This window comes from Camelus ferus, chromosome 2 (genome assembly GCF_009834535.1).
Source record: "Camelus ferus isolate YT-003-E chromosome 2, BCGSAC_Cfer_1.0, whole genome shotgun sequence".
NCBI lineage: Eukaryota > Metazoa > Chordata > Mammalia > Artiodactyla > Camelidae > Camelus > Camelus ferus.
In genome coordinates this window covers 106,789,993-106,817,290 of record NC_045697.1, presented here as the reverse complement: position 1 = coordinate 106,817,290, position 27,298 = coordinate 106,789,993, and the positions used below count along the sequence as shown (strand labels likewise).

The 27,298-nt window shown below is 36.4% G+C and overlaps 1 protein-coding gene across 1 annotated transcript in view; it reads left to right on the top strand.

Annotated features, from left to right (window-relative positions):
- Nucleotides 1–27,298, top strand: part of LRBA (LPS responsive beige-like anchor protein) — a 620,537-nt gene that overhangs the window by 581,065 nt on the left and 12,174 nt on the right. Inside the window, 3 exon segments of the mRNA XM_032464781.1 lie at nucleotides 4,777–4,932; nucleotides 10,785–10,952; nucleotides 26,124–26,225. Coding sequence (XP_032320672.1) covers nucleotides 4,777–4,932; nucleotides 10,785–10,952; nucleotides 26,124–26,225 — 426 coding nt within the window.

Genomic DNA, 27,298 nt, shown 5'->3' with positions numbered 1-27,298 from the left:
CGCATGAAGTACTGTCAGGATAATATTGGATCTTTTCATCACTCAGACTTGTTGATGAGCAGGAGCGAGGCACGTTATGATGGATTGGTGCACCAGTAATGCGATGGAGCGCCTTTGCTAGGGAAATTTTCATAATAACAGTGGGGTTCTTAGCAGCACTGTGTTGTGAGAAATAAAACTGTAGTGCCAGGGTTTCATCATTAAAGGAGATCAATCCTTTCTTCCTGGACCCTCCGTTCAGTCTGAGGGGATTAATGTGCAATTGCAGAGCAGTTTCAAAGTTGAAATATATTGCCCAGCCAATGGCAGTGTTAAGATATTTGTATTCATTTTCCTGGGGTCCTACAGCCCAATAAATTGCCATTGGAGGTTAAATTTGTTCAGGGAGGGGAAAAAAAAACACAAAAGGAGACCAGAAAGAGCCATTGGGATGAAATGAGCATCTGCAGCAGAAAACTTAGATTTAAGTGCTGTTGAGCTCTTCCAGTAGGTTAGTTGAAATCTCTAGTTTAGCATTTTTCATCCTATAGTGAGGATTTCAAATGTGGCTCCACTAAGAATGTTAAGCCTTCGTACTGAAGATGCTATTCAGTAACTTTTAGAATAAAAAACTCAACTGCCTAGCTGTAGAGATATGCCAGTGGCATGGATGTCTGGCTTACAATTTTGTCAAATCTTCCTGGCACAAATAAATCTGTTAGTATTTTTAAGTTTTTAGATAAAGCTTATGAATAAGCTAATTTAGTATTTTAAAATTCAAGGTATTCAAAAAAAAAAAAAAAACTGAAGGTGTTCCCTATGTGCATGTCACCTTTTTTGTCTCTAACACCATTATTTCAATAGTGAGCTAAATGGTCACCATTTGCAGAAGATTTATCAAGATGAGCTAAATATGAGCTCAGAACTAAGTCATTTATCATTTCCCCAAGTATAAGCAGAGATCTAAGCAGTAACTATCTCTGTGAAAGATAATTAGCACCCTGGTTCCTAAATCTTGTTTTGCATTGAACAGATATGATTTACTATATATTTTTAAAAAATTAAATTCCCCCTTTGATAAAGTTTTAAGAGTCAGGAAAATAATAAAAAACTCTTTTGCTAAGCCACTTAAAGCATGATTTCTGAAATATAGAATCATCATTTGTCTTAAAACTTGACAATGACTATCCTACAGTATAAAATCTTAATTAAATGAATTCAGAAATTGTAACCCTTTCGACCAGGTATGGGTGAACTTTTTTGGTAAAAGGCCAGATAGTCAATGTTTTAGGCTTTGCGGGCCATAAGATCTCAGACACAACTACTTAACTCTGCTGTTGTAGCACAAAAGCAGCCACAGGCATTATGTAAACAAGTGAGCGTCGCTGCACCCCAATAAAACTTTATGTACAAAGCCAGGCACAAGCCAGATCTGTCCTGCGGGCCATGGTTTTCTTCCATGCTCTAGATCATTGGTCATCAGACTGTTTGCTCCTGCATCCCCTAAAATAATTGTTTCAGACCATGTACCTTCTCACATTTGTCAAGTTGACATTTGGAAGTTTAAATGTGACATCATCACAAGTGTAAATAGTTGCAGAGGTTATAATTTCTGGCATCGTGTACAAAATTTTAAATACACATCCAGTAGGATCTAAATTTGAAGTGAATTGTTACTTTGCATTTTCTGTTTTTAAAAAATGCCTTAAAAAGCTTTTTAACATTTGAAATTTTATTTGTTCCTTTCTCATCTTGAATTTAGATTTTCATTCTCCCCTCCTTACTCAATTTTAACTTTAGAAAATTGATTACCCTATTATACTGTTTTCAACAATAAAAATATGTATGTTTATTTAAATGTTGAAGTTTCTTGTGACCCTAAGGCTCAGCTCTTAAAAAATTGATCTGCATTGAGTTATTACAAATATTATTAAAACACTTATTAAACTTATAAATTTTAATAAGCAGTATTAAAAACCAAATTTATTAGAAATAGGAACTATAGCTTTAATGAAGTGGATGGGGCACCCCCCCGAATTAGCTCACATATATATGGATATATATTATTTGTTCCTGAATGAGACAGAATTTGTCAACAGTTCTATCCTAATTTTTTGTTTTTTTATAAATGGAAGCTCTGAGAAATGTTACTTACATAAGAAAACAGATGGGGAAAGAGTTTTGTTTTAACAATGTCATTTAGATCTTTGAACTCTTTCTGAGTTATGTGACAAAATTCAGAGTGATCTATTATTAAGAATTATTTTTATAGGCTGTCATTAAAAGATCATTTTAACAATCTATCACTGAACTTATTTTTAATGATCTATCAATTGACAACATGATTAGATCCTCCTTCCATTTTATTGAAAGCAATGAATTGGAAACCACCTGCCCTGAAAAACGTTTTGATACCTAGGCATTCCCTTTCTAGCATCACATCAGTACCTTGAATTGTCCCTTTATTTGGCTCTCAAGAGATTTTTATACCCTGAGGTAAAGCCCCATAGTTAGATTCTGTCTAGTGGAGCAAAAGCGTGCAGAGGGGGAGGTGAGAAAGAAAAACTCACAGGAGAGTTCTCAGGCAAATCTGTTTCAGGCAAGAGAACATATGAAAGTTGAGGAACTAGAAATTGATTCCCTTCAAACCATCTGTGCCTGTGTATCCCATGGGAAATCTTATATCCACCCCTCTACGGGTGTGCATGCCCCAGTTTGGAGACTGCTTATCTAGACAAATATACCTAATTTTCATCAAATGAAAATACTTTCAGTACTGAATCTCAGGAGGTTTACTAGAGAAAACAGTGAGATAAGGAAAGGCCGTTGTGAGATACATAGGTTATATAGATTAGGTGGGATGGATGGATGGATGGATGGATGGATGGATGGATGGATGGATGGATGGATGGATGGGGGGGTTGCAATATTAAATTATAACTAAGCACTTGTTTGGAAAATAGTTCATCTGAACACTGAAGGGGCATCAGCCTTTACCCACGGGTACTTTGTGGTCATTCCGTTCAAAATGATGCCCATGCCCAGATCTGTCAAATTAGGTCCTCCCAAGAGATCATGCCAAGAAAGACCAGTGAAAGTTTATACCACAGAAGCGAAAGTCATATAAACATTGACAAAATAAACATTTTTATAATTTTCATGTGGAATGAAGCACTGTAGTCACCAGTCTAGGAAATACTACATAACTCGGTTTTAATTGCTAGGTTTCTTGGAATTAAAAAAGCTAAATTGTGTAACACAGCTTCCCTGCAGTGAGATGGCTGCTGTCTCTCTGTGATACACTGTGATACCCATAAAAGCTTTTTTCATCTGCCAACAACTTCCCGTTGTGAGGAAGGAGGGGGAAAGGGGTCCCCAATCAGATTCCTACCCTTTTTACTACTGATTTCACTTTCTAGCCCATGAATCTCCTCAAAGTACATGAAGCCTCTGGTCTAATAATCTTATATGGTTAAGTTGTATAATCAGACAGTAGCAGAATTTTGCAGTATTTCACATGTATATAATATATAGTATATGTTTGCTGTGCTGTATATGCCGTGAGGCCAGGGGATATTTTATTCTCTGTACTCCAGCACAGCACTGGACAGTATTTCAAACACTTTTTTCTTCTGTATTACTTTCTGAGCCTTCTACTGAATTGGCCACATTAACTTAATTATTACATAACAATGAATATAAGAGAGATCTTTTTCTATTTTAAATGTTTATCAACAATGCATCTATATTATTTTTTCCCTAAAAAGTGAAGACTATGGTACAAAAAGCATAATAATCAGATGCAGAAATTAATTTTGTTTGTTCTGATTTCTGTTGGCATCAAGTTTCTTTAGCCATGTAAGAACCATTATTTGTATTGGAAAGTTGGTGGTGAAATAACTCTCAGATCACTAGACATAAAGCTTTCTCTTTGGTTGGCTTCAGAATGCCAAAAACAAGCATCTCAGTGAAAATTCCTTTGCTGATAAAGACATACTTGATAGTGTATTTCTAGAGGATTATTACTCTTCATATGTGCACAATGTTGCTCTGTGTCTGACCTCGTGCCTTGTGACAAACCCCATCTCAGGTGCTCTGTAGCACTTTGAAAACACACTGCCAGACTGTCTTGTTTTATTGCTTACAGAAGTAGGAAGAAAGTGGCAGTGTGCTGTGCTTTGACTTTTTCAATTACAAATATCTTTAATAAATTGTCATTCTACCCTTTTGCTTACATGCAAGTGCAGCTGTAAACGGGGGAAACAGGAGTTCACATCTAGTTAAAGACCTGTTAAAGTCAATGTAGTCCAAGATGCTACAATTTTTCAAATGTATGACATTTAAATTCTACTATCTCTTCCTTGTGACAAAAAGTTAAAGGTAATAGATTGTCACAACATGAATCCATTCTCATGACAACAGATATAATGAGATTGTCAGAAACACAAACCTAACTGTGATGCAATCTGGAGATTCTAATCTAGTTTGGTCCTGCCCAAGAGCTAGATGGCATGTTCTGAGAATTGTGTACCACGGATTTTAAAATCATAGGATATTATTGTTTCTTTCCTTGAGGCAAGATTTCCCACTGAGCTGCTGAGTTTGGCTACTCACATTCTTCCAACAACAGGATGTGTTTTCCTCCTTGGGTTTTATATTTAAAATTAAAGAGCAAATATTATTCTGGATTATGTTGTCTCTCCTCCCTCATCCCCAACCCCTAGTGTGAAAAACTGTAGGATTTCTTTGCATGTGTGGGTTTAGTAGGCTTTTTTGTCCCTTCCTCTGTTCTCACAGCCAGCAACACAGGAATGCATAGGAGGCAAATCACCGACCTTTTAGACCAAAGTATTCAAGTCCATTCCCAGTGCTTTGTCATCACTTCGGACAACCGCTACATTCTCATCTGCGGCTTCTGGGATAAGAGTTTCCGCGTCTATTCTACAGACACAGGTAACCCTGTCATTTCTTCATCAGTGAACTAAAGTTTATGACAGGTAGCGTGGACAGACTTAGACTGCTTACTCCTCTTCTTCCTGCCAAAAGTTACAGAATTCTAAAATTTTGTAAAATAAAGACAGTTTTCCCCCCTTCAAGTAATAATCTACTCGACAGTCCATTCATAAATTAACTTGAGAATGTTTTTAAGGCAGTTTTGTGTAGGTTTGTCTCCCAAGCGTCATACTTAACAGAATGAATGATTCATTTTGAAAATGTATCCTGGTATGTAAATACCATATGCATAATCTTACAGCAAGTGCACGTACGGAGTGTAGGTGTATTTCCTCACGTTAGTATTATTAAAAGATTTTTTTCTTACTGGAAATTCTCATTAAGTGTATTTCTTGGGAGTGCATATCTTGCTTCCACCCAATTCTGCGCAGAATCTTGCTGAAAGCTATACCATCATGAAGGAAAGTAGCTGACTACTGATTTTATGGGTGATGGGAGCTCGTTAAAAAATTTAAGTCTACATATTCACTTGCACACATCTCCGTAAGGAACAAACCAAACTCGAATCAGTATTATTACAGGATATCCAGTTCAGTAAATGTTTATGAAAATTTTTGCATATAAGAAATTGAAAACGAAAAATTTAATGGAGTCTTTTTGAAATATTTTAGAAACTGTTAGAGGATGCTATAAACTTACAATAAATATGTAGTTGTATATTTAAAATAATTAAAATTAGATATTAATGCATTAGAACTGGATAGATACTATGGAAGTAGACTAAAGCAAAAATCTACAAATATCTTGATTAAATGTGGGAATAGGAAATTTATGAAAAATTGACACTTCTAATTATATGTTTTACAGCAACTCATCCTTCAGTCATATTAATAATCTCTATAAAATATGTGAATGAGTCCATGCTCCTGCCTTAATAACTATAGTATATTGAAAAATTAGTTCTCAGTTACTCAAGGAGTTTGCGTTAGGCGTATTTTGATGATAGTGTTATAACCTGGCAATCAGAAAGTAGGGAAAAATAGTTGTTTTTACGCATGGTCTTGTTTAATTTTTATTTTATGGAATTGTTGATCTAATTTTCTTATAATCTGCATTTTTATTCTGTAGGTAGGTCCAGAAAGAAAACATCAGTTTTCAAGTCTTTCTCATTCCTTGGGCTTTTTCTAGATGTCTAGGTCTATGAGATTGATTACTCCTGAATGTAAAACTCCTCTAGAATTCTTTAAACATACCATAGGGATTGCTGAGTTTTCCTAAAATACATTTATTATTGTAATGAATTTTCTCTGATTTAATAATCCAGTTTAAAATTGAACCTTCTCTTACACCATTATGGTAGAGACAACCTTAGCATTATTTGACCTCAAATTGTGCTCCCTTCTTGCACAAACTTTCACACTTAGATTATTACATCCTCTCACAAGGTTTTCTTAAACATTCTTTTAGATTACCTACTGTTTTTTATACATTAAAATTATTTTAACAATTTAATAAGTGCTGCCCGTTTGTACTCAGCTTCTCCCTCACCTCAGCCTCTTCACAACCACTGGTATGTTGTTTCTTTGTTTTGCTCTGGGGTAGGTAATTCGGTTTATTTATCATTTATTTTAATGGAGGTACTGGGGATTGAACCCAGGACCTCGTGCATGCTAAGCACACACTCTAGCACTGAGCTGTGCCCTCCCCTTGCTACATTCTTCATCTCTATAATTTTGCTTTCCCAGAATGTCATAAAAAGAGATCAGATATTATGTCAGTCTTTGGTTTGACATTTGAGGCTTTTTGAGTTTGTTGACATTTCATATCATTTTAAAAGACATTGAATGTGAATATTTGTAAAGTAAAGCTAACCTCGCTTTTATATAATACGAATAATTAAGATAATTCTGATAGTCACACATTCTGTAGAATTTACAGAATTCCTTCTTTCACTGACACGATATCATGTTGGCCTCACCTGTGAGATGGACAGAACAGGTGTCCTTAGCCCCGTTTTTCAGATGATGAAACTGAGGTTTAGGAAGGTTAAGTAACTTGCTGAAATTTGTATAGATAATGGTACTAGAACTGAGCATTGGAGCTAGATCCTCTGACTTCAGATGTGATGTTTTTGTGATTATACCATGTCATCTCACACAGGTGTTAGCTGTTTAAAAACTAGGCTTCTAGTATATCTGCCATTTTACTTTAGACCTAATAAACTAGATGACTTTCCTTCCACTCTTCTCAAAAGCCCTCTACTTTACTGTGTTTTAAAATGTGCACATGCACTTGTGTGTGTGTGTGTGAAACATTTTCATAAGCAGCAGCCTCATTTTAAACTTCATTTCAGCAGGACTGACTTAGCATGTACACTAAAAACATTTATACTTGCCAGAAAAGTTGTGGAAAAAAAATCTCAAATGCTAGTCCTAATATCTTTCTTAATATCTCATATACAAACTCGGATGCTAGTTTTATTTAAAATTATTTGTTAAGGTAAATATGTTTGAGTTATAATAATAGGAGTAGTCAATATTTTCTCCTAAGTTTGGCAGAAAAGCAGGGAAAAATTGTATGATCAATAATATATAATGCCAAAGCTATCACAAGTGTTGAATTCAATTATATTTTGGCACATAAGCCAAAAAAAAAATCCTTCTCTTATTAGATTTGGCGGGGCGGGGAGGTGGGAGTAGGGAGAAACACGGTTGTAACAGGAAATTCTTTAAACATAAATCATGTTTTCGGGACACAACCAGAACAGCAGAGGCAACAATAAAACCTTCCCTCGGCAGTGGGAATTATTTTCAGGCCACATTTTAGATTCAAGTGGTGCAGAGTCCTGAGCTTGAATTTTTTTTTTATTTGTAGCACAGCTGTCAAATAAAACATTAACTAGAAAATTTGTTCTGTCAAAAAAAGGATATTCTAGTGCTTGCAGTAATATTTGATATTAGTGTGTGGAGAGGTGGACCGGTATTAAAGGAAACAAAAAATAAAGGTGGAGGAACACTTATGAGATTATCAGAAAATAATTTACCAAAAAGAGCAGCAAGTATTTATACACCGTGATTTATTTAGGAGGAGTGAACCTCAGGCCTCATAGCAATAACAAATATTGCAGAGGAAGGCTGCCAGAGGAGGAAAAAGTAAACTTAAAAAAAAATAATGTTTTCCAGAGTTGAGCCCAAAGTATAAATTGTAGAGGGCGAAGTTAATTTGTATTAAAATATGAAACTCTTTAGATATAAATATTTAAATGTCACCCCCTCATTTCGATCTTCCCTGATGCCCAGTCTGAGTTTGTTTTCTCTCATTCTCACTGATCCTGTCTTGTCCTTTCTTCTGCAATACTTACCACTGTTCATAATTATATATCTGTGTGTGTCTATTCAGAGTGTGTCTGTCCTGCTACGGTAACTATATACTATGAGAGCAGGAGCCATGTCTGTTACCACTATGTACACGTAAGGCGGTTGAATGCTCAGCACTTAGTAGGTGTTCGGTAAATGTGTGTTGAATGAAAAATAATTGTGATCACTTTCAGGGGCAAAACTTGAAACACTAGGAAATTTTAATTCAAAAGGAAACCACAGTAATTGAATATGCATCTTCATAACACTGACGTTGTAGGCACAGTGCGATGACTTAACTAATGAGAATTAACAAACGAATCTTGGGAAATCCTGACACTAGATTTAATCTATCCCACTTTTCACCTAAAAATTTCCACTTTGTTCTCACTAGTTGCAAGTTAAGGAAGGTAACAAGCAAGCAGCTGCTGTTTTGCCAGCCTTGGAGCATTTAGGTTTCCTCTGCACCATGGGACCTCCAGGACCTAGTTAGTTGTAGTTATTTGGCTCGTCCTCACTCCTACAATGCACTGAATTGATGGGTATCAAATCTGAAATAAGCCTGCTCTAAATAACCCACCTAAATCACTCCTGCAGTTACATGCTCTCAGCATTTAGTGTAGGCTGAGGCAGAAGTCACTGTATCTACTCTGTAATCAAAAACATAATCACATGATGGTGTGTTCAGTTCTCTCAGTGGTTAAGACTCACTTGACTTAACCTTCAGTTTCCTCATTCATAATCAGAGCGCATTCAGCTTCCTAACTTTTGTCTTACCTTTAGAAAGGCCTGCCTCTGATCCAACCCCACTCATTTTACCACTCAACCTCTTACTTTGTTCTTCATATAATAAGGTGGAAGTGATGTGAAGATTATTACATTTTAAATATTTATTTGCTTTTTCTTTTCTTTTTTCTAGAAAGTCTTAAATTCTTCTTACCAGTATTCTTTATTGATAAAAGCTAATTTTTAAAATGAAATGTTTTGGTATTAATTTAAAAGGTTGAAGAAATTCGGAAGTGAACATTTTTAACATTTAGCAGTTAAAACACTTGCTTTGACTAAAGTCTTTACTTATAGGGGTAAAATGTACTTTATTAATTTTGCACTTTGAGATTGATGTGTATCTTATCCTAAGTTACTATTAATAGGCTGTGTGCAAGAGAAAACACTGACTTTCCATCTGATTTGGATAAAGTGTTTCTCACTATTTTATTTCTAAAATTGCAGACTTTATAATAAGCTTTGGGTTTATTAAAACCAAGAATTTAACAAAATTAATGGAAATACTCTTTTAGTTATATTTATTATTATCTTGAAAAATTAGATACACATAGATACTAGTACTTTATTAAAACCTTAATATTTAGAATAGGCTATGATGTGTTCCAAGTTAAACTGTAAACTTTTTAGGCATACTAATTTTTTTTCCAGCTCAGTGGTCTTTTATCTGGAACATTTGAATTGTATTTCTTTATGACCTCACTGAAACACTTATTGTAAAAAAAGCTCATGCTGAATATTATGGGTAGACATTCTATGACATTCATTTGTAGTATCTCTAGACATTGCAAAGAAAAATGTTAGCTAGAAACTCTAGGGGTAGAATGGAAGGGCTACTATAGATACTTAATTCTCTGGACAAGTTTGTGTATATTATAAGCACCGTATCTGATTTAACAAAGAATCAAAAAAGTGGGAGCTTTATTTTTTTTCTGACACTGTTATGTGAGCAGTTCGTCCTGTGTTTAACATCCCAGATACATAGGAAGTTCACTGGGAAACTCCCCCTTCCCACCCCCATTCTTTACTGTTAAACTGCGAAAATCTTAATTTCATCATCCTCTCCCCTCCCCAGGAATTTTCATCATTCAATTAAAACAAAGAAAGAATCACCTGGCTCAAATTGCAGTCACACTATATTAGCCTTTTTATCAAAATTGAGTTTACGGAATCCTGATTTGAAAAACAGAAGCTCTCCAAAGTGGCTTAGACTGCCCTCGTATCGATCAGTTCAAAGAAGAGAAGGAGAAATACACTAAGTCTTTACTAACTCAGAGGCCAGTTTGTGTTAGTGAAGTCTGAATTACAGAGTGCTTGCAGAAAGGCAACTAAGTTTTGCTTTGTTTTGAATCATGTAGAGTAACTTAAGAGATTGTTGAAATGGTTCCAAATAAGGATTCTCCTGGGCCTGCTTTAATCAGTAGACATGATTCATTTGTAATTTATAGTAGCCATGTATAATAATACTATTAGTTGAAATAGTTTAACATATGTCTTTCAAGAAAGTTGTTATCACTGTTCAGTTGATTTTTTTGTTGTTGTTAACTATTCAAAGAAAACTTTTAGGTTGGACTGGATCAAATTTTATTATAAAACCTGAATTATCAAAATGTGAGTTAACACAACTTCCTTATCCTATAAGTTAAATGGTCCCTGGGAGTTTTTTCCATTTTTTTTAATAGCAATTTTAAAGAAAATTATTTTGTATTTCAGGAAAATTGATCCAAGTGGTATTTGGCCATTGGGATGTCGTCACTTGCCTCACTCGTTCTGAGTCATATATCGGGGGAAATTGCTACGTTCTCTCAGGGTCACGTGATGCAACCCTTCTGCTCTGGTACTGGAATGGAAAAAGCAGTGGGATTGGAGATAACCCAGGCAGTAAGTACAAGTTATTTTATAAGTAAACTTTTACAAGTGACGTATAACATTTTGCAGTGAAGTTACCTATTTCATCATGGTGAAAGTGAAACTGATTATCAAGTAGTTTTAATTTCATAGTTATAATTTAGGAAAGGTCTAGATAGCCTTGTTATTAACATTTGGTAGCCATTGATAATTAAGATTCAAGCATGAAATCTCATTTTTCATGTTGTAGGTTATTCTTATGATCTGAAAATGCTAGTTCTTCATTGGAAATGGCTGTCACCACATAAGAGAGAGGTGTTTCATTCACGAACAGTAAGAACGTAAAAGAGCAATCACATATTATCTTGTTTATTGAATTCATATTTTAAAAGAGCAAAAGAAAAATAATTTCATGGAAACAAACTAGTCTTTATAAAAAAATATGCTTTCATTTACATATTAAAAGATAAAGCAGGTCATAAAAGGCCAATATGGAGTATTCAAATTGGCTCCTGGTTTTTCAGATGGGAAATGAAAATGTTCACCAACAGCCTTAAACATCTTTATGAAACTGTGCTGAAGGCAGTAAAACAAAAAATGTGTAACCATTTAAAATTGTAATTCACAGAAGGCAAAAAAGGAAGCAGCTACCATTAAAACCAGTCGCACACAGCTGCAGAAAAGAAATGGCTTTAGAAAAACACATTAAGAAGTAGGAAAAAACAATTAAAGGGACCACCTGAAAAATGAGAATTTAATTAAAATGATTATGACAACACTGAAGAGTTCCTGCAAGAATAGCTTTAGATTTTTACCTCATAAGGTAGAGCATTTTAACTGCTCTTAAATATTTACAGTTTCTTAATTTAAAGCGAGTTGCCCTGTATTTGGTTAAGGAAGGGTCGTGTGGTTCCTGATTTCTTTACCTTGAATTCTGTGGTACTTACTCAGCCCCAAATTATAAAACCGTCTGAGTATGTTTAAATCCATCGTATTTTGGATTGACTTCTTAAAGCTGTGCTTATTAAATGTACATTATTTGTATGAAAGTAAGACCTTTAAAAAAAAATTTAATCGAGAGCCAGTAGAGTTTTAAAAGAAGTGTATGCAAAGTATTTTATCAAGGCTGTTTCTGCTTTCTGTGTATTTTGTTTGGTGTGGTGGTGAAACAAAACTTGTATTCCGTGAACCTCTAATATGTATTTCTTATTTTAATCAAAACAAGGATAATTCCCTACACAACTAGAGTATGAAAAACAACCTTAAGGCTGGGACGCTGTGGGTAACTCAGCCATTGTAATCAGATCAGACTTTGTGCGTGTGTCTCTGTTGCGGTGGGTAGTGTGTACGTGTGTGTGTTTCACATATTCACAGACATCTCCGTTTTATATGCAATTACAATGATTTGAAATATGTACACTTCGGTGGAGGGGGGTCTGTTTTTCACGTTCTTTTGAGAAGTACTTCGTTTTCTTTTCATTGTGGACCATGCCATTCTGCTCCTTCTTAGGATCAGTGACTACTTTCGATTTCTTTTTTCCTGTTTCCGTAAATTCAGTTATTGAGATTTACTAAATTAGCTCAGACAAACCTAGATTTGACCTAGATAATAAATACATCATTTTGTTATTTATGTGAAAATATTCTGGAAGAACTTTCTTTTGCTTTAAAACAGTGGGAGATGTTTCATGCACATAGAGTGATCCAAATGCAAAAAACTGTGTTTGTTTGTTTCTAAATCCTTGGCCTAACCGTGTTCTGTATGTCATTCCCAATGGGTATTTTGAGAAGTAGCTAAAGGCTTACTAGCTACACTTGTTTGTAAGTGTTGTTACAGTTCAAAAATTTAAGTATATTTTAAAATTAGAAATATTCAGTTTTCTAAAAGGGAGAAATACATTTTTATATAGTTAAATACTTTATAAATCACCCCAGGGATGGTTTTTTATACGCATATCCTGTTAAAAAAAAAAAAAGAGTCAAATAGGACTGACCAAACACTGGAGTCTTTTGCTCTTTTAAAATATGAATTCAGTAAACAAGATAATATGTGAACCAAAGTTCTAAGCTTTGCTGTGGTCCTTCTGTCTTGCCTATAAAATGAAAGCAACAATAGTAACTGACTTAAGGTGTTATCAGATGCACAGAATGCTTAGAGCAAATAAATCACCACACAGACACCATCTTGTTGGCATTAGAGTATATATTATAATGTTGTATTTTTCATAAAGCACTTCATCTGTACCTCTCATTGTCTGCAGTATGGTGGACATTAACTCCTAGTAATGCTGGTAATGAAAGGGAAAAAAATAACAGAATAACGTAACAGCACATCTAATAAAAATTTTAGAAAATTGTAATACATCTTGACTAAATTAAATTACCTTTCCCAAAGTGAACCTCGTCCTTTTTGGCTCTTTTATAATGTCTAATGTCCCAATTTAATTTTGCTTTAGCTTTGAAGGATGAATCTAGGAGAAAGACAAATAGGCACTTTTTCATATAATGAGAATTTCCACACATTAGAATGGAAAAATGAACAAGCCAGTCGAAGCTTTTCAAAAGAAAATGACAAACAAAAACAAAGATTTTTTTTTTACCGCCTGTGAACTGTGTTTTCAACATTCATGCAAGCTGGTTCCGATCTTATAAGCCTGTGGCTCACTGATGGCTCCTCGATGCAGCCGCTCAAGTCACAGCTTTTCAGAGGAGGACGTGCAGGTTATGCTTATTTCTGTCTTGTATCTCTTGGATGCAATATAATTGACCTGTAAGAAAGAGTCAGGCTTTTATATACATAATTGCAGCATGGTCTATAAATTCACACAACTCCTCAACTTAAATTTTTGAATTTAGACTTTTTCTCACTTTGAAGGAAAAATTAATTTTTTTTTAATTAGGCTATTGCTTTTTCTGCATTTTATAGGTCTCATTCAAGTATTTAGTTTTTTTTTTTTTCCAAAAGTCATGAGAATAAACTAGTAATGTTACCTGCTGGTGTCATAAGCCTATGTTATTCTCTGCAAATCTAATGTTGGTGCTCTATGTAAAGTTGATAGCTTTAGTACTATTTTTTTAAAATCAGGTTACCCAGTATTAATATGCACATTGCTCAGGCAAAATCAGACTAATTCAGACTGGATAAAGCCTAGCTATAGCATAACTTGGGGCTTTTAAAAGGATGCACATGTTTTATGAAATCTGCCTAGGTTTTGTAGCAAAAGCCTTGTTTTCCTGTACAACAGAGAGCTTTTCATTTTTGACTCTATTGTTGTCTGATAGTTATTGTGGAATGTAATTTTCTTAATGAGAAGAAAAATTTAAGATAGGATACCATTTAGTTGTGGATTTTTTAAAGTAAATTTAACCAAGAACATTTCAATGAAAGTCATTTTCTACATGGAAGCATTTGTCTTTTCCCTGGTTCTTCTTTGTGTTTTAGAATTGAATCTTGTCCACCAAAATGCTTTTTCTGAAATACTCCTTTTTCCTTCAGAATAATGCTATCCAGACTGTACATTTCCAAATTTTGAAGAAAATGTTCCCTGATGCATTCAGTTGACATTTAAACAGTTTAAATTTAAAATGTTCTTATAATCAAGGTGAAAATTTACAAAATAGTTATTCTTTATCCACTATTTTCATTGTATTAATAGCTCATAAACTTAAACACTTATTAAACATTTAGAAATAAATGAATATTAAGCATTTTTAGATATCTGAGTAATTTTTTTTTTAAGCCACACAACTGTGTGATTAGCTTTCGAAGCAAACAGTCACTGACTGTGAGGTGTTGCATCGATGGTGTGTGTACTATTTCAGTAAAGTAGTTTTCCATTCTCACATTCTGTTTTTGATTTGATTGAAAGGTGGCATTTTTTTTTTCCTCTTTGCAATCAGACATGCTAATCTATGTCAGCTTTCTCCTTTATGGGAATGGCGTCTACCAAAGGGGAAAAAAAAACTAAGTTTTTTTTTCATAACAAGATTCTGTTCTTTAAGAATATTTCAGCACCGTTAATTAGAAAGAAGGTTTTATTAACCATAAGGCCAGCACTCACAGACCACAGAGCTGTTTTTTAAAGTACTGTATGCCAAAGCTGCCCTGCTCTTTCTCTGTGTAAAACTTCATTTTGTTATTCTCTCATCAATCACTTAAGTCATTACCGTAAATCCTACTGTTGTTAATTTTACTAGTATCACCCTAATGAGACATTCCTGCTATAATTAAAAATGAATTCTAACTTTAAGGCATTCTAAATTTTTTTTTAATGAATTTAGAATGATCTTGCCATCTGACCGTAAATACAACTGATATACATAGACTGCTCACACCAAGTCTATAAGAAAAGCTGCATCACAGTACGTCCAGGTGTGACTCATTTGCTAGTTGCCCCTGTGCACGTGTGCTTATGCATATGTATATTTTTGTGCACATATTTAGGAATTATGTTCTTTTTGTCCTAAACCCTAATATGCTTTACTGAGGCTACCAATAAATCCTTATTCTTTGTCTTGACAAAATATAGCTGGAAGTAAGACAAGCAAAGTAGGCGTCCTAGGGCGCCATCTGCTGGATGTATTTGGGGACTTACCGTTGGTAAATCTGAAAAACAGAGCTTGTTAAAACAGGTGTACTTTGTTTTTAATTGCCTGTGATGTATTATTTTGGGGTCACAAGTGTCAAGATACGTACATCTGTGCTGACCCACATGAGTTTGTAAAAGAAATCACTTTCTCTTTTGCCCGACGCTAGGCTGATTTGGACGTTATAATGCATATTTTGTTCAAGGAAAATGTAGGCACAATATACGCCTACTGAAACAAAGCATCACAGTTTGTCCTGAGATAAACTCTTGTCATATGGATCACAGGTCTTCAGTCAGCAGAATTGGAGAAAATTGTTGAGATGAGATTTTTAACATTAGGTTCCTCTTGTTCCCTGGATTCTGAATATGAAAACCGTGTTTGAAACAAGCAGCCTTTTTATATCTGGGATATGACTCTTGCTCTGATTCTTTGTCAATAACGTGAGCTCCTCTGTGCCTCTCACAAAGAACTTTCCTTGTGGCTCTCCTTTTGGTTTGTGCTGCTACACTAACGCTAAGATTACCCTGTGTTTTTCCTTTTCCCTTGAAGAATTCATCAAGCAGGGTTTGAAGCAATATGTTGGCAGTGTTCAAGTTCAGGTGACATTAAAACTACGTCTATGAAATTCTCCAGAAGGTCCAGGATGTTTAGTGCTCCATGATGTAATGCAGGCCCTCCAGTTCCAGCAAAACAACTCTGTATTTACTGCTTGTAACTAATAGTAGATGTGGTAAAAGGAATTATATTCATATGGCAAATGAATACAACCTTAATGTGCACCATATGCAGAGTGGTGGGGTGATGTGCCAATATATCACATTTATTTACCTTGTTTAGTTGCAGGAAAAAAAAATGACTATACCATTCAGCCTGTAGGCTCTGGCCATATAAATATGAGAACAGAAGAACTGATGGTGATTTATGGCCTCAGGTTGAAACTGAGTATCTTCATATGTAGACGTTAATAGTGCCACCCTGAAGAAAACTGTCTAATACTTTATGCTTAGATAGGAAGTTTAATTTCAAACAATGGCTGGAATTAACCATTAGTTAGAAAGGATAAATTCTTTCTAGTCAACTAAGTTTAGGCTCCCAAAGGCAGTTTTAAATGCATTTCTTCTTTCATTTAATCGAGACTGAATATACTCTGAAGTTGCAAGCTACTTCCTCCTCCCTTTCCTTTCTTTCTTAAGCCTAAAAGCAGGACTCTTCTGCTTTTAGAATGGGGGTGTGTGTGTGTGTCTGTGTGTGTGAGAACTTACGAAAAGAGACCCATTTTATATGAAGTTAAGTATTAAATGCCTCTGAGGATTTCTTTTACAGTTGCCCCATTTTTAAAAGTACTTTGTTGAGCTTTTTAGTTTTTATTCTTGTAGCTTGTAGCCGTCTACAACATTCTTGTAGTTGTGGCTTTCTGCAACTTTCTACAACCATCACCCTAAGGAAATAAAGTTTATTTCCTAGGGTGGGCAGGGTCAGGGTGTTTCTCTCTTTTTTTTTCATTGAGATGTAATTGACATATAACATGATATTAGTCTCAGGTGTACAGCATCATGATTTGGTATTTGTATTTATCATGAAATGATCACCACAGTGTCTAGTTAACATCACCACACGTAGGTACAAATTTTTTTTTTTTCTGATGGTGAGAACTTTAAGGTCTGCTCTCTCAGCAAGTTTCAAATATACAGTGCAGTGTTATTAACCAGAATCATCATACTGTATACTTCGTCCCCAAGACTTATTTTATAGTGGGAGTTTGTACCTTTTGACCATCTTTGCCTATTTCACCCCCCTCTCACCACCTCTGGCAATATGTTCTCTGTATCTATGAGTTTGGTGTTTTTTTTTTTTTTAATTCTACACGTAAGTGAGATCGTATAGTATTTGTCTTTCTCTGTCTGATTTATTTCACTCAGGATAATGTCCCTAAAGTCCATCCATGTTGTCACAAATGGCAGGATTTCCTTCTTTTTGTGGCTGAGTAATATTCCATCGTGTGTGTATGTATGTGTGTAAAATTTTGTCTACCCACTTATCCATCCATGGACACTTAGGTTGTTTCCATGTCTTGGCCACTGTGAATAATGTTGCAGTGAACATAGGGGTGCAGATAGCTTCTTAAATTAGTGTTTCTATTTCCTTCAAGTAAACACCCAGAAGTGGACTTGCTGGATCATATGAGAGTTCTATGTTTAATTTTTTGAGGAATCTCCATACTGATTTCCATAGTAGTTGCACCAACTTATATTCCCACCAACAGTGCACAAGGGTTCCCTTTTCTCCACATCCTCTCCAACACTTTTTATTTCTTGTCCTTTTGATGAAAGCCATTCTAACAGATGTGAGGTGACATCTCATTGTGGTTTGCATTTCCCTGATGATAAGTGATGGTGAATAACTGTTTCTGTATCTGTTAGCCATCTGTGTGTCTTCTTTGTAAGAAATGTCTATTCAGATCCTCTACCCATTTTGTAATTGGATTGTTTGTTCTTTTGATACTGAGTTATGTGAGTTCTGTATGTGTTTTGGATATTAACCCCTTATCAGGTATATGACTTGTAAATATTTCTCCCATTCCATAAGTTGCCTGTTCATTTTGTTGATAGTTTCCTTTGTTCAGAAGCTTTTTAGTTTTCATGTAATCCTGCTGGTTTATTTTTTGCTTTTGTTGCCTTTGCTTTTGGTGTCAAATCCAGGATGTTTCTAATAGTTAAAGATGTGAAAACCCTCTTTACTTTTCACTAGTGCCTGACTTGCGTATCTTTAACAAAGGACCCTTAAAAATGTTAAGGAGGATATATCACAAAGAATTTTATGTGACTTGGGCATTTAGGATAGATAGATAAAAACAGTTAACTTTTTATTTTTCATGTATTTTATATTCATAAGAATCATAATGTTACGTATCAACAAATATGAACAAGATAGCATTTCAACAAATTTTCTAATACCTGTATTGTTTTTTGGAGGCAGAATTTTATAGTGTTTATATTTACTAGACATCCATGTGCAGCTACAGGAGCTATCAATGAGTCAGAGGCAAACCCCTCTATGGGGAATTGTGAAATGAAAAGTCTCAAGAAAATAGGATAAAACAAGTACATTAGTTAAGTAAAGTTTGATGTGTCCACACAGTGAAATACTGTACAGCCATTAGCGTATGAAGAACTTGTGACAGTGACATAGAAGGATATGCCCTTCCTATTGTTAAGTGTGAAAGATCACCAGACTACGTGAATAATACGATAGACTTTAACTATCTGTGTCTTGTATCCTATGCGTATTTATACATAGGAAAAAAAGTCTGAAATTATAGCAAAATGTTAGCAATGGTTTTTATGTAGTGGAAATTTGAGGCAGTTCATTTTCTTCATAATTTACTAAATTATATGAATGTTTTATAATGAGCGTGTATTACGTTGATAATCAGAGACAATAAACATATTTTACTTGGGAGGAAAATACCTTATGATGATAGTGTACCTTCACTTCCTGCTCAAGGCTTCCAGGTGTGAGTAGTTGTATTAGAATTAAATGGATTGTCCGGGAAGACTGGAAAGTCAAAGAGGAGGAGGAATGGGAGAAATCAAAGTATAATTTCTAGAAAAGAAGGTGTATTTTCTCCTTGACAAGAAACAATAGTTGTGAGAACTACCTCTAATTGGCATTTATGTGGCACAGGATCAGATATTCTATTTTGCAGAAAAGAGTGTCTGCAACAGAGGGTGGAAATGTGCATCACTCCACTATTGCCCCTGACACCGCCGCTGCTTGTGCTACTGGATGGTGCTCACTGGGTGCTCACTCTGCGCCAGGACCCATCCTAACTAAGCACTTTGCAGAGTAACCATTAATCTTCACATGGTCCTCTGTGGTAACTATTGGTATTATCCTTGTTTTATACATGAGGCACAGGGAGATTACCAGCCTTTACTTTCTGGCCTTGAAGCTCCTGGATCTTACTAGACCGATGAGAACTTGCCCAGGGGAGGTCACGTAGCTAGCAGTGCTGGAGCCTGGATCCAAACCCAGGCACTCTAGGCCAGAGGCACCGTTCTTAACCACTAAACTGTACAGCACATTTAATTTGATTTTGTTGGACCACCAGTTGTAGAGAATTTGATGCAACATTATCACCAAAGCACTCTTTGTATTTGCAAAGGACAATATAATTTTGTTATACGGAGTTCTTAGGACAGTTATATGTCATGATCGGATTCTGTATTTTTAAAATATTATTACATGTGTTAGGGTTATACTTCTAACTATACAGCAGGCGGTATATACTCACACAAAGCCACCTTCTAATGTAGTGTCAGAGGATGATTTCATTGTCATAAACACCATATGTACACATATATGTATCATAGCAGGGGAGTAAAGGTTATAAAACAAGAACTTATTACTGATTTTTGTCCTAGTATTATATTGTCTTGCATTTATAATTCTAATATTATTTAGAAGAGGAAGCTACCAAAATTTACTGTCTGTTGGTTGTCACATCCTAAACTCATCTATGGCCTGTTTTCTGTAGTCTATATGTTTAACAAAATCAACATTTTTTCTTTTCAACAGAGACCACAGTGAATGGGGTGGGGGGAGGGTTGGTGGAGATGGAATGAATAGAGCCAACCTGGAAAATTTCTCTTTGTATAATTAAAATGTAGTAGTATAATTCCCATTGAAAAATTAGGAAGTTGATGGAAAGATTTAGCAACTAACCTCATTTCTGCTTCAAAAAACCATTTCCTTCCTTGATTGACCATTATGGTGAGCCACTGAGAAAGCTTAGGATTCAATTTCCATGTGAATCTTTATTGTTGGTCAATGTTTGGTAGTAATCAGATGGATGTAAAATGGAACAAAAGGCACTTTCAGAACAGAAGTATCCAGCTCTAGGAAACGGCTGACATACATTATACAATACTTAGATTTTCTTAAATCTGTATACACTTAGTAACTTAATTATGTATTTGGGTTCTTAAGTAAACTTGCATTTTTGTTCAAAATGAGTACTCTTTTGAAATGATCTTCTTTTAAAGCCAATTTTATATTTTGTTTTATGTCTCTAAGATGTATTAGATTTTACTGGGAAGTTATACTGGTTGCTTTCATTTAAGTACTTTATTAATTGATGGTAAATATTCATTTTGTATAAAAATTCAGTTGTAATAAATAGTTTTGGACTTCAGGACAGCTTTTTGACCTTTCTAATAATAGACGTATTTTCCTTGGGGTGGGTGGAGGTAATTAGGTTTATTTATTTTTTAATTATTATTTTTTTAATGGAGGTACTGGATATTGAACCCAAAACCTTGTGCATGCTAAAGACACACTCTTCCACTGAGCTATACCTTGCCCCCTCCAATAATAGATATTTATAATAGGTATTTATGAGATATTTATAACAGAAATTAGTTTATGGTAAGGTCAGCAAAACCTGATTCAGTGACCGTTTTCAGTCAAATCATCTAGCAGGGAGGTTATAGCTCAGTGGTAGAGTGTGTGCTTAGCGTGCATAAGGTCCTGAGTTCAATCCCCAGTACCTCCCATTAAAAATAAATAAGCAAATAAACCTAATTAACCTCCTCCCCCACAAAAAAAAGAGACCCCCCCCTAAAAAAAAGTAGGAGAGAAAAATAAAATCTAATCACCAAAAATACAAGGCCATATTTTATTTCCCTCCTTGTTTCCACAGTGCAGTGCACATGATGTATACCCAGTAAATGTTGTATACCCAGTAAATGTTATTAAGTCAATGAAGGAGTGAAGGAATGAATGAGTAAACAAATGGAAAGTGTTAACTTCTGTCCCAGGAGTCATCTAACCTAAGTATTAATTGGAAGACCTAATTTTATCTCGGTAAAACTGAATAGGGGAATGTTGACCTGCACTTCATGTCATGATAGGTGGTATGGAAGAGGTGAGTGAATGAAGGTGACACCCTCTCTGCTATTAACAACGTATTTAAACTGCTAATGAGAATTTTGCAGTGCCTTTTAAAAGTAATTTGATTTTCATTAAGACTGAGGAGATGATGCCAAAAATACCAAGAACTTTATTCATTTTTTTAAAATGTAACTCTAGGTTTGCCAGAAGTACTTGTCAGGTCTGTTTTGACCTGGATTATTAATCCCCTTTCCCTTAATAGAGACAGATCTTTTGAAATATTTTTCTCATTGGGTATTTATGAACAGGATACTAGAGAAATTAGTTTCCTTCTTCTCTTCTTTCAGGCATAACTTTAAGTGGTTCAGAGTCCATTTGATGGAGAAATACACTTAGCGTTATGAGAGCGCCAAAGAAACACAGTTAATAACAGCATTTGTTATTCTGCCTAATGGTGTAAAACATTTCACCTAATATTTTAAAACACAGGTCCAATATAAATGCTTGGTGGGTATTATGGAGATCTTGCGCTGCTTAAACGCAAGTTGGTAGTTATAATGGTGTCTGTAAGTCAGTAACTGATACTCAGTCTTAGGTACTGAGAAAAGCACATCAGTGAAAACTGACGTGCCTTGGTGTTCGTGGTGGGATTTGGACTGTCTTTAATCTCCTTTGACTTGTTCATCTTCCTTTAAGGCCATCCATAAAGATGCACTGAGTATCCTTTTCAGCCTTTGGTTGGGATTTGCATCAGTAGTCATAAACCTGCTCTCCGGACAAAGACGCCCTTTCCTTTGAAGTAATTGCTCAAGCTTTTCAAAGCAGTCCAAGAAGTCTATCCTTTCTCTTTTTATTTTTCTTTAAGAAGAAGTTGAAGTGTAGCCCCTTAAACCAGCAGCAAGATAAATTTTTCTCTTCAGCTTTACTAAAAGCCATGACGATTTTTCAAGCAGTAAGACTTTAAGAGGTTCTTAAGGGAATCTGTTCTGCTTTATGACCTAGCTTTTGGTAGATCTTACTATCTCAGAAAGCAAAAGTAAAGACTTTTTGTACCCATTAACTGCTGCAAGTTTTTATCAAAGAATTAACCTGATACTTTTCAGAAGACTTTTCCCCTTGTTCTTTATTCGGTTTAGAGACTTCAGTGAGAGATGGCCAGAGCTTCGAGGTCTCTGAAAAAGTAATCTGAGGCCAGTATTGTCTTACATGAGCTGATTTTCCCCCTCGGTACTAACTCTGCTCTGATGAGTAGCTGGGACTGGCAGATGTGAATGCTGCTGTGAGAGTGAACTGCATGGTTCCCAGATTTTGTTTCTAGACTTTCCAAACAAACGTACACAGATACATATGCACACCGTTACTGGGACGTGGGATGGTATCGCTGTGTTGCAGGAGGAGGTGTAACCGTGTAACTACAGAGAAAGAAATGGATTCTGTGAGTCTCATGTGAAGCCTGGGTGCCCTCTGCCCTTTGTAATTTCATCCCAAGGGCTTCCCAAATACCTGATGAACTTCTCAGTTTGGACCTGTTGGATTTAAATCCCATATCATATAATTCTATTTGCTTAAGTGAAAATTTAATACGTAAAACATTGGTTCATTGGAACTTAAACAAATCCAGGTATTTATTTCGAACAGATTTTTCAATGAGAAAATGTCAAGAGCACTCGATCTGCACCGTGTGTAATAAAGGGAATGCAAGGTTCAGTCCTGAAACAGGACTGGAAATAGCTTTTCTTGGAGGAAATGAATCCTTATATTGTTGTATGTGGATTTTTAGAGGCCATTCATGTGCGTTTCCTAAAGGGGAGGAAAGTTCTGTAGCACAAGTCTTTGTGCAGGAAGTCCAGCGAGTTTGTGAAACCAGGTACCTGAGAAGAACCCAATGACCAGAAGTCTACTCTTACGCTTTCAATTTCTTGGTTTTCTTTTCCTTTCCTTTTCTTTTCCATTCTGCCCCACCCCCACCCCACCCCACTCCCCAGATTTCCTGAACTGCCTAACCTGCTTCCTGGGTTAGCAAACATTTTGCCAAACTTTGAAGCCAGAGACCTAGCCTTGAATCGTTCTTTATGTAGAGATCAGGCCCTCGGAAAAGAAGTCTTTTTTTCAGTGTTTTAATTACACAGCATGAGCGCGTGTCTTCTGATTTGTGGAGGGGAAAATGATTGGTATAGTGTTGATTACTGGAAACTAGTATTTTGTAAGTAAAGCATACTTATAAAAAATTAAGAGTTTACAAAAAAGAATGCTTATATCTTAATTCACTTTATGGGGTTAATTGTGAGGCTGCCTAAGCTCTAACTTTATGGTCATGGAAAATTCTCAGTATTTCAACTGTTTGGCATTAAAGAAAGAAATCCAGTTGACAGCAGTCTTCTCACTTCCTCCCCATGTCCCTGAGAAAATATTCGTAGATCTACAAAACAAAAAGTTAGCATTGGCATGCTTAAGTGACAACGTCCTCTGGGTCCCCATTACCCATTTGTCCTCTGTTTGCTTTGCCTTCCACTTAGACTGCTGTCAGTTGTCTTCAGACTTTCATTTTCCACCGAGGAATTCCAAGACAATTCAAGTTAAAACACAAATCCCACCCCCCATAAAACGATAACTTACAAAATCAAAAAAGGAACAATCACACTGAGTATAGATTCCTTAGATTTTAATGATTTCAGTTCTTGGTTTTAAAAAGGTTGCCAATAGATGTAATTAGCCATGCATTTCAAAATTAACATTGTATGGTATTTTTGTGGAAAAGGAAAGGAAACCATGAATCGGGGCTGAAGTATTGGTGACTTTTAAGGACACATTTATTTCTAATTTTTGTGGCAAGACTGAACTCCAACAGAAATTTAGGTAGTTCAGATTGGTTTGCATTATTTGCTTCTTTTCTTAACGAATTTCCCAAATTTATATACCTTCTAAGGAAAAAAATCATTGCTCTTGTAACAAATGCTTTCTGGTTTAGAAAATGTCTAGTAAACATTGTATTAAGGAGGGTTTCTCTCCCCAAAGCAGTTTTAAAACTGAATCAAATGAAACCAAGCCCCTTGTTCCATTTACCCCTGGCCTTTTATTATGTCATTTGAGGTCTCCGTTTGTCACCAAGTGTGCAGGCCAGTTCCTGCGTCTGACTGCATATAGCGTGTGCGGAGGTTAATACGGTATCTCTTCACTTACGTCTCACTCAGAAGTACCCATAAGTACCTATAGTCACCGGAAGCCAGGAAGGACACTGTGGGGACACGGCTGTGTGTGATGCCCTCCGGTGAACGCACTGTAGTAATTAGGGAGCCGATCAGACATGAAGTAACTGCAGGCCCAGGGGCAGTGGGGCTGGAAGCGCAGAAGCCAGGCTCTGTCTTCCCAGTGGAGGCCTCTCCTGGTTTGGCGCGGATCTGCGTACATTCATTCAGTAAGGTTTGTTTTCCTCCCCCGCCCCGCACCCCCCCAAGCATAGGCATGCACATAAATTTGCTTGACATTTCAGAGGACATTGACCATCCTAAAACCCACTAGGAGATTTTTTTGACCACCAGCATTTGCCTTTCCAAGGGCAGTAGGTTTCTGCTGGATTTTCCCTGATCTGCCCGACCTCTCTCCTCAGGGTGGGTGACTGTTCCAAGCGTATGCGGTTAGGATAACAAGTTATTCTTTTCCACAGAGTTCCACAGATGGCAGTAGTGACCTGTTTTCTGGGCACATTTGCCCCTGTGGATTCCACAGTATCATTTGTCAGTCAGACTATGCAACCAACCCTCATCAAGGACATCTAAGAATGCTGCCACCGGCCCCTTTCATTAAGGCGTTTGTGCCTTCATCCCCAGAGACTATAAAAGTAGGAGGACCCATTTGTCTTAAAATAGCATTTTTCAGGCTAAATATGGAATTCAGACATGAAATCAAGGCACCCGTCAAGCCCATTACTGTTTTACTTGCCAGTGCTGGGCCATTCACAGTGTGGGTTCCTGGTCAACCAGCCCATTGTCTTTTCAGTTTGGGACTGAGATACAGGATGACTTCTACTAGTGAGAATGTTCTGAAGCATCTCCCAGTACTTGGATAGTCCTCCATCCCTCCTTCACCCCCCTCCCCTAATTGTCAGTCACCATCAGTAGAATCACATTTAACAGTCTGATTTCCCCCCTCTGTGCTTTGAATGAACCATCGAGAAATATACTGTATAAGATTTTGTATCAGGATAAAACAGAACTTAGGAAAGACAGTAAGTATTTAAGAGAAGGGCTGCTTCGTGATATCGTGAACCCTGGTTCAGACTGTCCTTATGTGACAGGGGTCTCAGTGGCCCACGGAGGAGGAAGCCTAGGTGAGGGGGGAGCTGAGGAGACCACCTTTCTGTGAAATGTGAATTATAAATTCATTCATAAATCATCTAACCAAGGGGCTCGTATTTGTATTTCCTAAGTATCTAAGGCCGTTTATAATGCAGATTTTTGTCTTATTTTATTCGCTTTTAAACTATTGTTTTTTGCCCGATAATCATGTAAGGTTTAGAAACTGAGCAACACGTGTTCCTCAAACTATAGAATATAGTTTGGATCTACTAAAACGGGACTTTGGGACAAATTCCCGAGCTATAGATTAAAGATTTAGGTATAATGGGAATTAGGAACAAATTCTTGCTTATTTAATCTGAGTAGAGGGAGGTCACCCCTGCATGAACCTGAATTGATATGTTCTTCTACGTGTTTCTCCCTAAAGGTGAGGCCGCCGCCCCGCGGGCCATTTTGACGGGCCACGACTGCGAGGTCACCTGTGCTGCCGCCTGTGCCGAGCTGGGCCTGGTGTTAAGTGGCTCTAACGGTAAATCTACGTCGCTTTGTGGGGTGTCTCCTAGACACAGATCACCGCGGATGAATTTGGTGCCTCTTTCTCTAGAGCTGCGCTCTTACGCTAGCCATGAGCCACACGGGGCTGTTTACGTTCACTGAAAGGAAATGAAATTAAAAATTCAGTTCCCTGGTGGCACTAGCCACATTTCAGGGGCTCAGTGTTCACACAGGACTAGTGGCTACTGTGTTGGACAGCCCCGAAAGGGGAGCATTTCCATCACTGCAGAAAGCTGAGTTTCACAGCTTGGCTCTAAAGAGTGGGGCAAGAACAAGGACCACCTTTGTATGTTTGTTTATCCTTCTGGACTCCGACTGGGCTGGGTTCCATCTCACACCTGAACGGGAACTCCCGACACAGTCTGTTTTACCTTCCAAGTCTCTGAACTAGGCAGGGGCCATGGTGGCTTTGAGAACGGAGTGGAAAGATGCTTAAATTAAGCTGGTTTGCCTGGAGTTTTGCATCATCGTATGTTTAGGCCAAAAATACTCAGCAAGCTTTCCAAGAGCACACACAACACATCAGGATCTGACCAGGAACAGAGCTGTTTCCAGTTCACTGCTTATTCGACTGTAATAGTCTATCCATCTCTCTGTCCTTCTGCCCTGAACTGAATGACGTCTGAACACAAAAAAACTACTGTAATCCCATGTCTTTTAGGTTTATCTAATGGAGATGTGTAGAGTTTTTGAGTCACCTTATCTGTGTCTTGAACTATAAAAGTCAAGCTAGCAAGAAGATTGTGGTTAAAAATTTAGTTGGTCAAAACAATGAAATAACAATAGCAAGAATTCTGTAACTACTGAGTTTCTTTCCTTCTTACACCCAGTGATTTCATTTATCCTGAGCTAACATGAGTTCTTAGATTATCTGTTATCCAAGTCGGACATATAAAACAAACCTGTCATATTACAGGCTGTCCTCACTTTGCACGGTGGTATGGGACCATTAAAATGACTGTGCAAGATGGAACCATGCAATGAGACTGAAAACCAATAATTTCAGTGGGAAATACTATGATTACTAATAATCAATGGGAAAGTTTA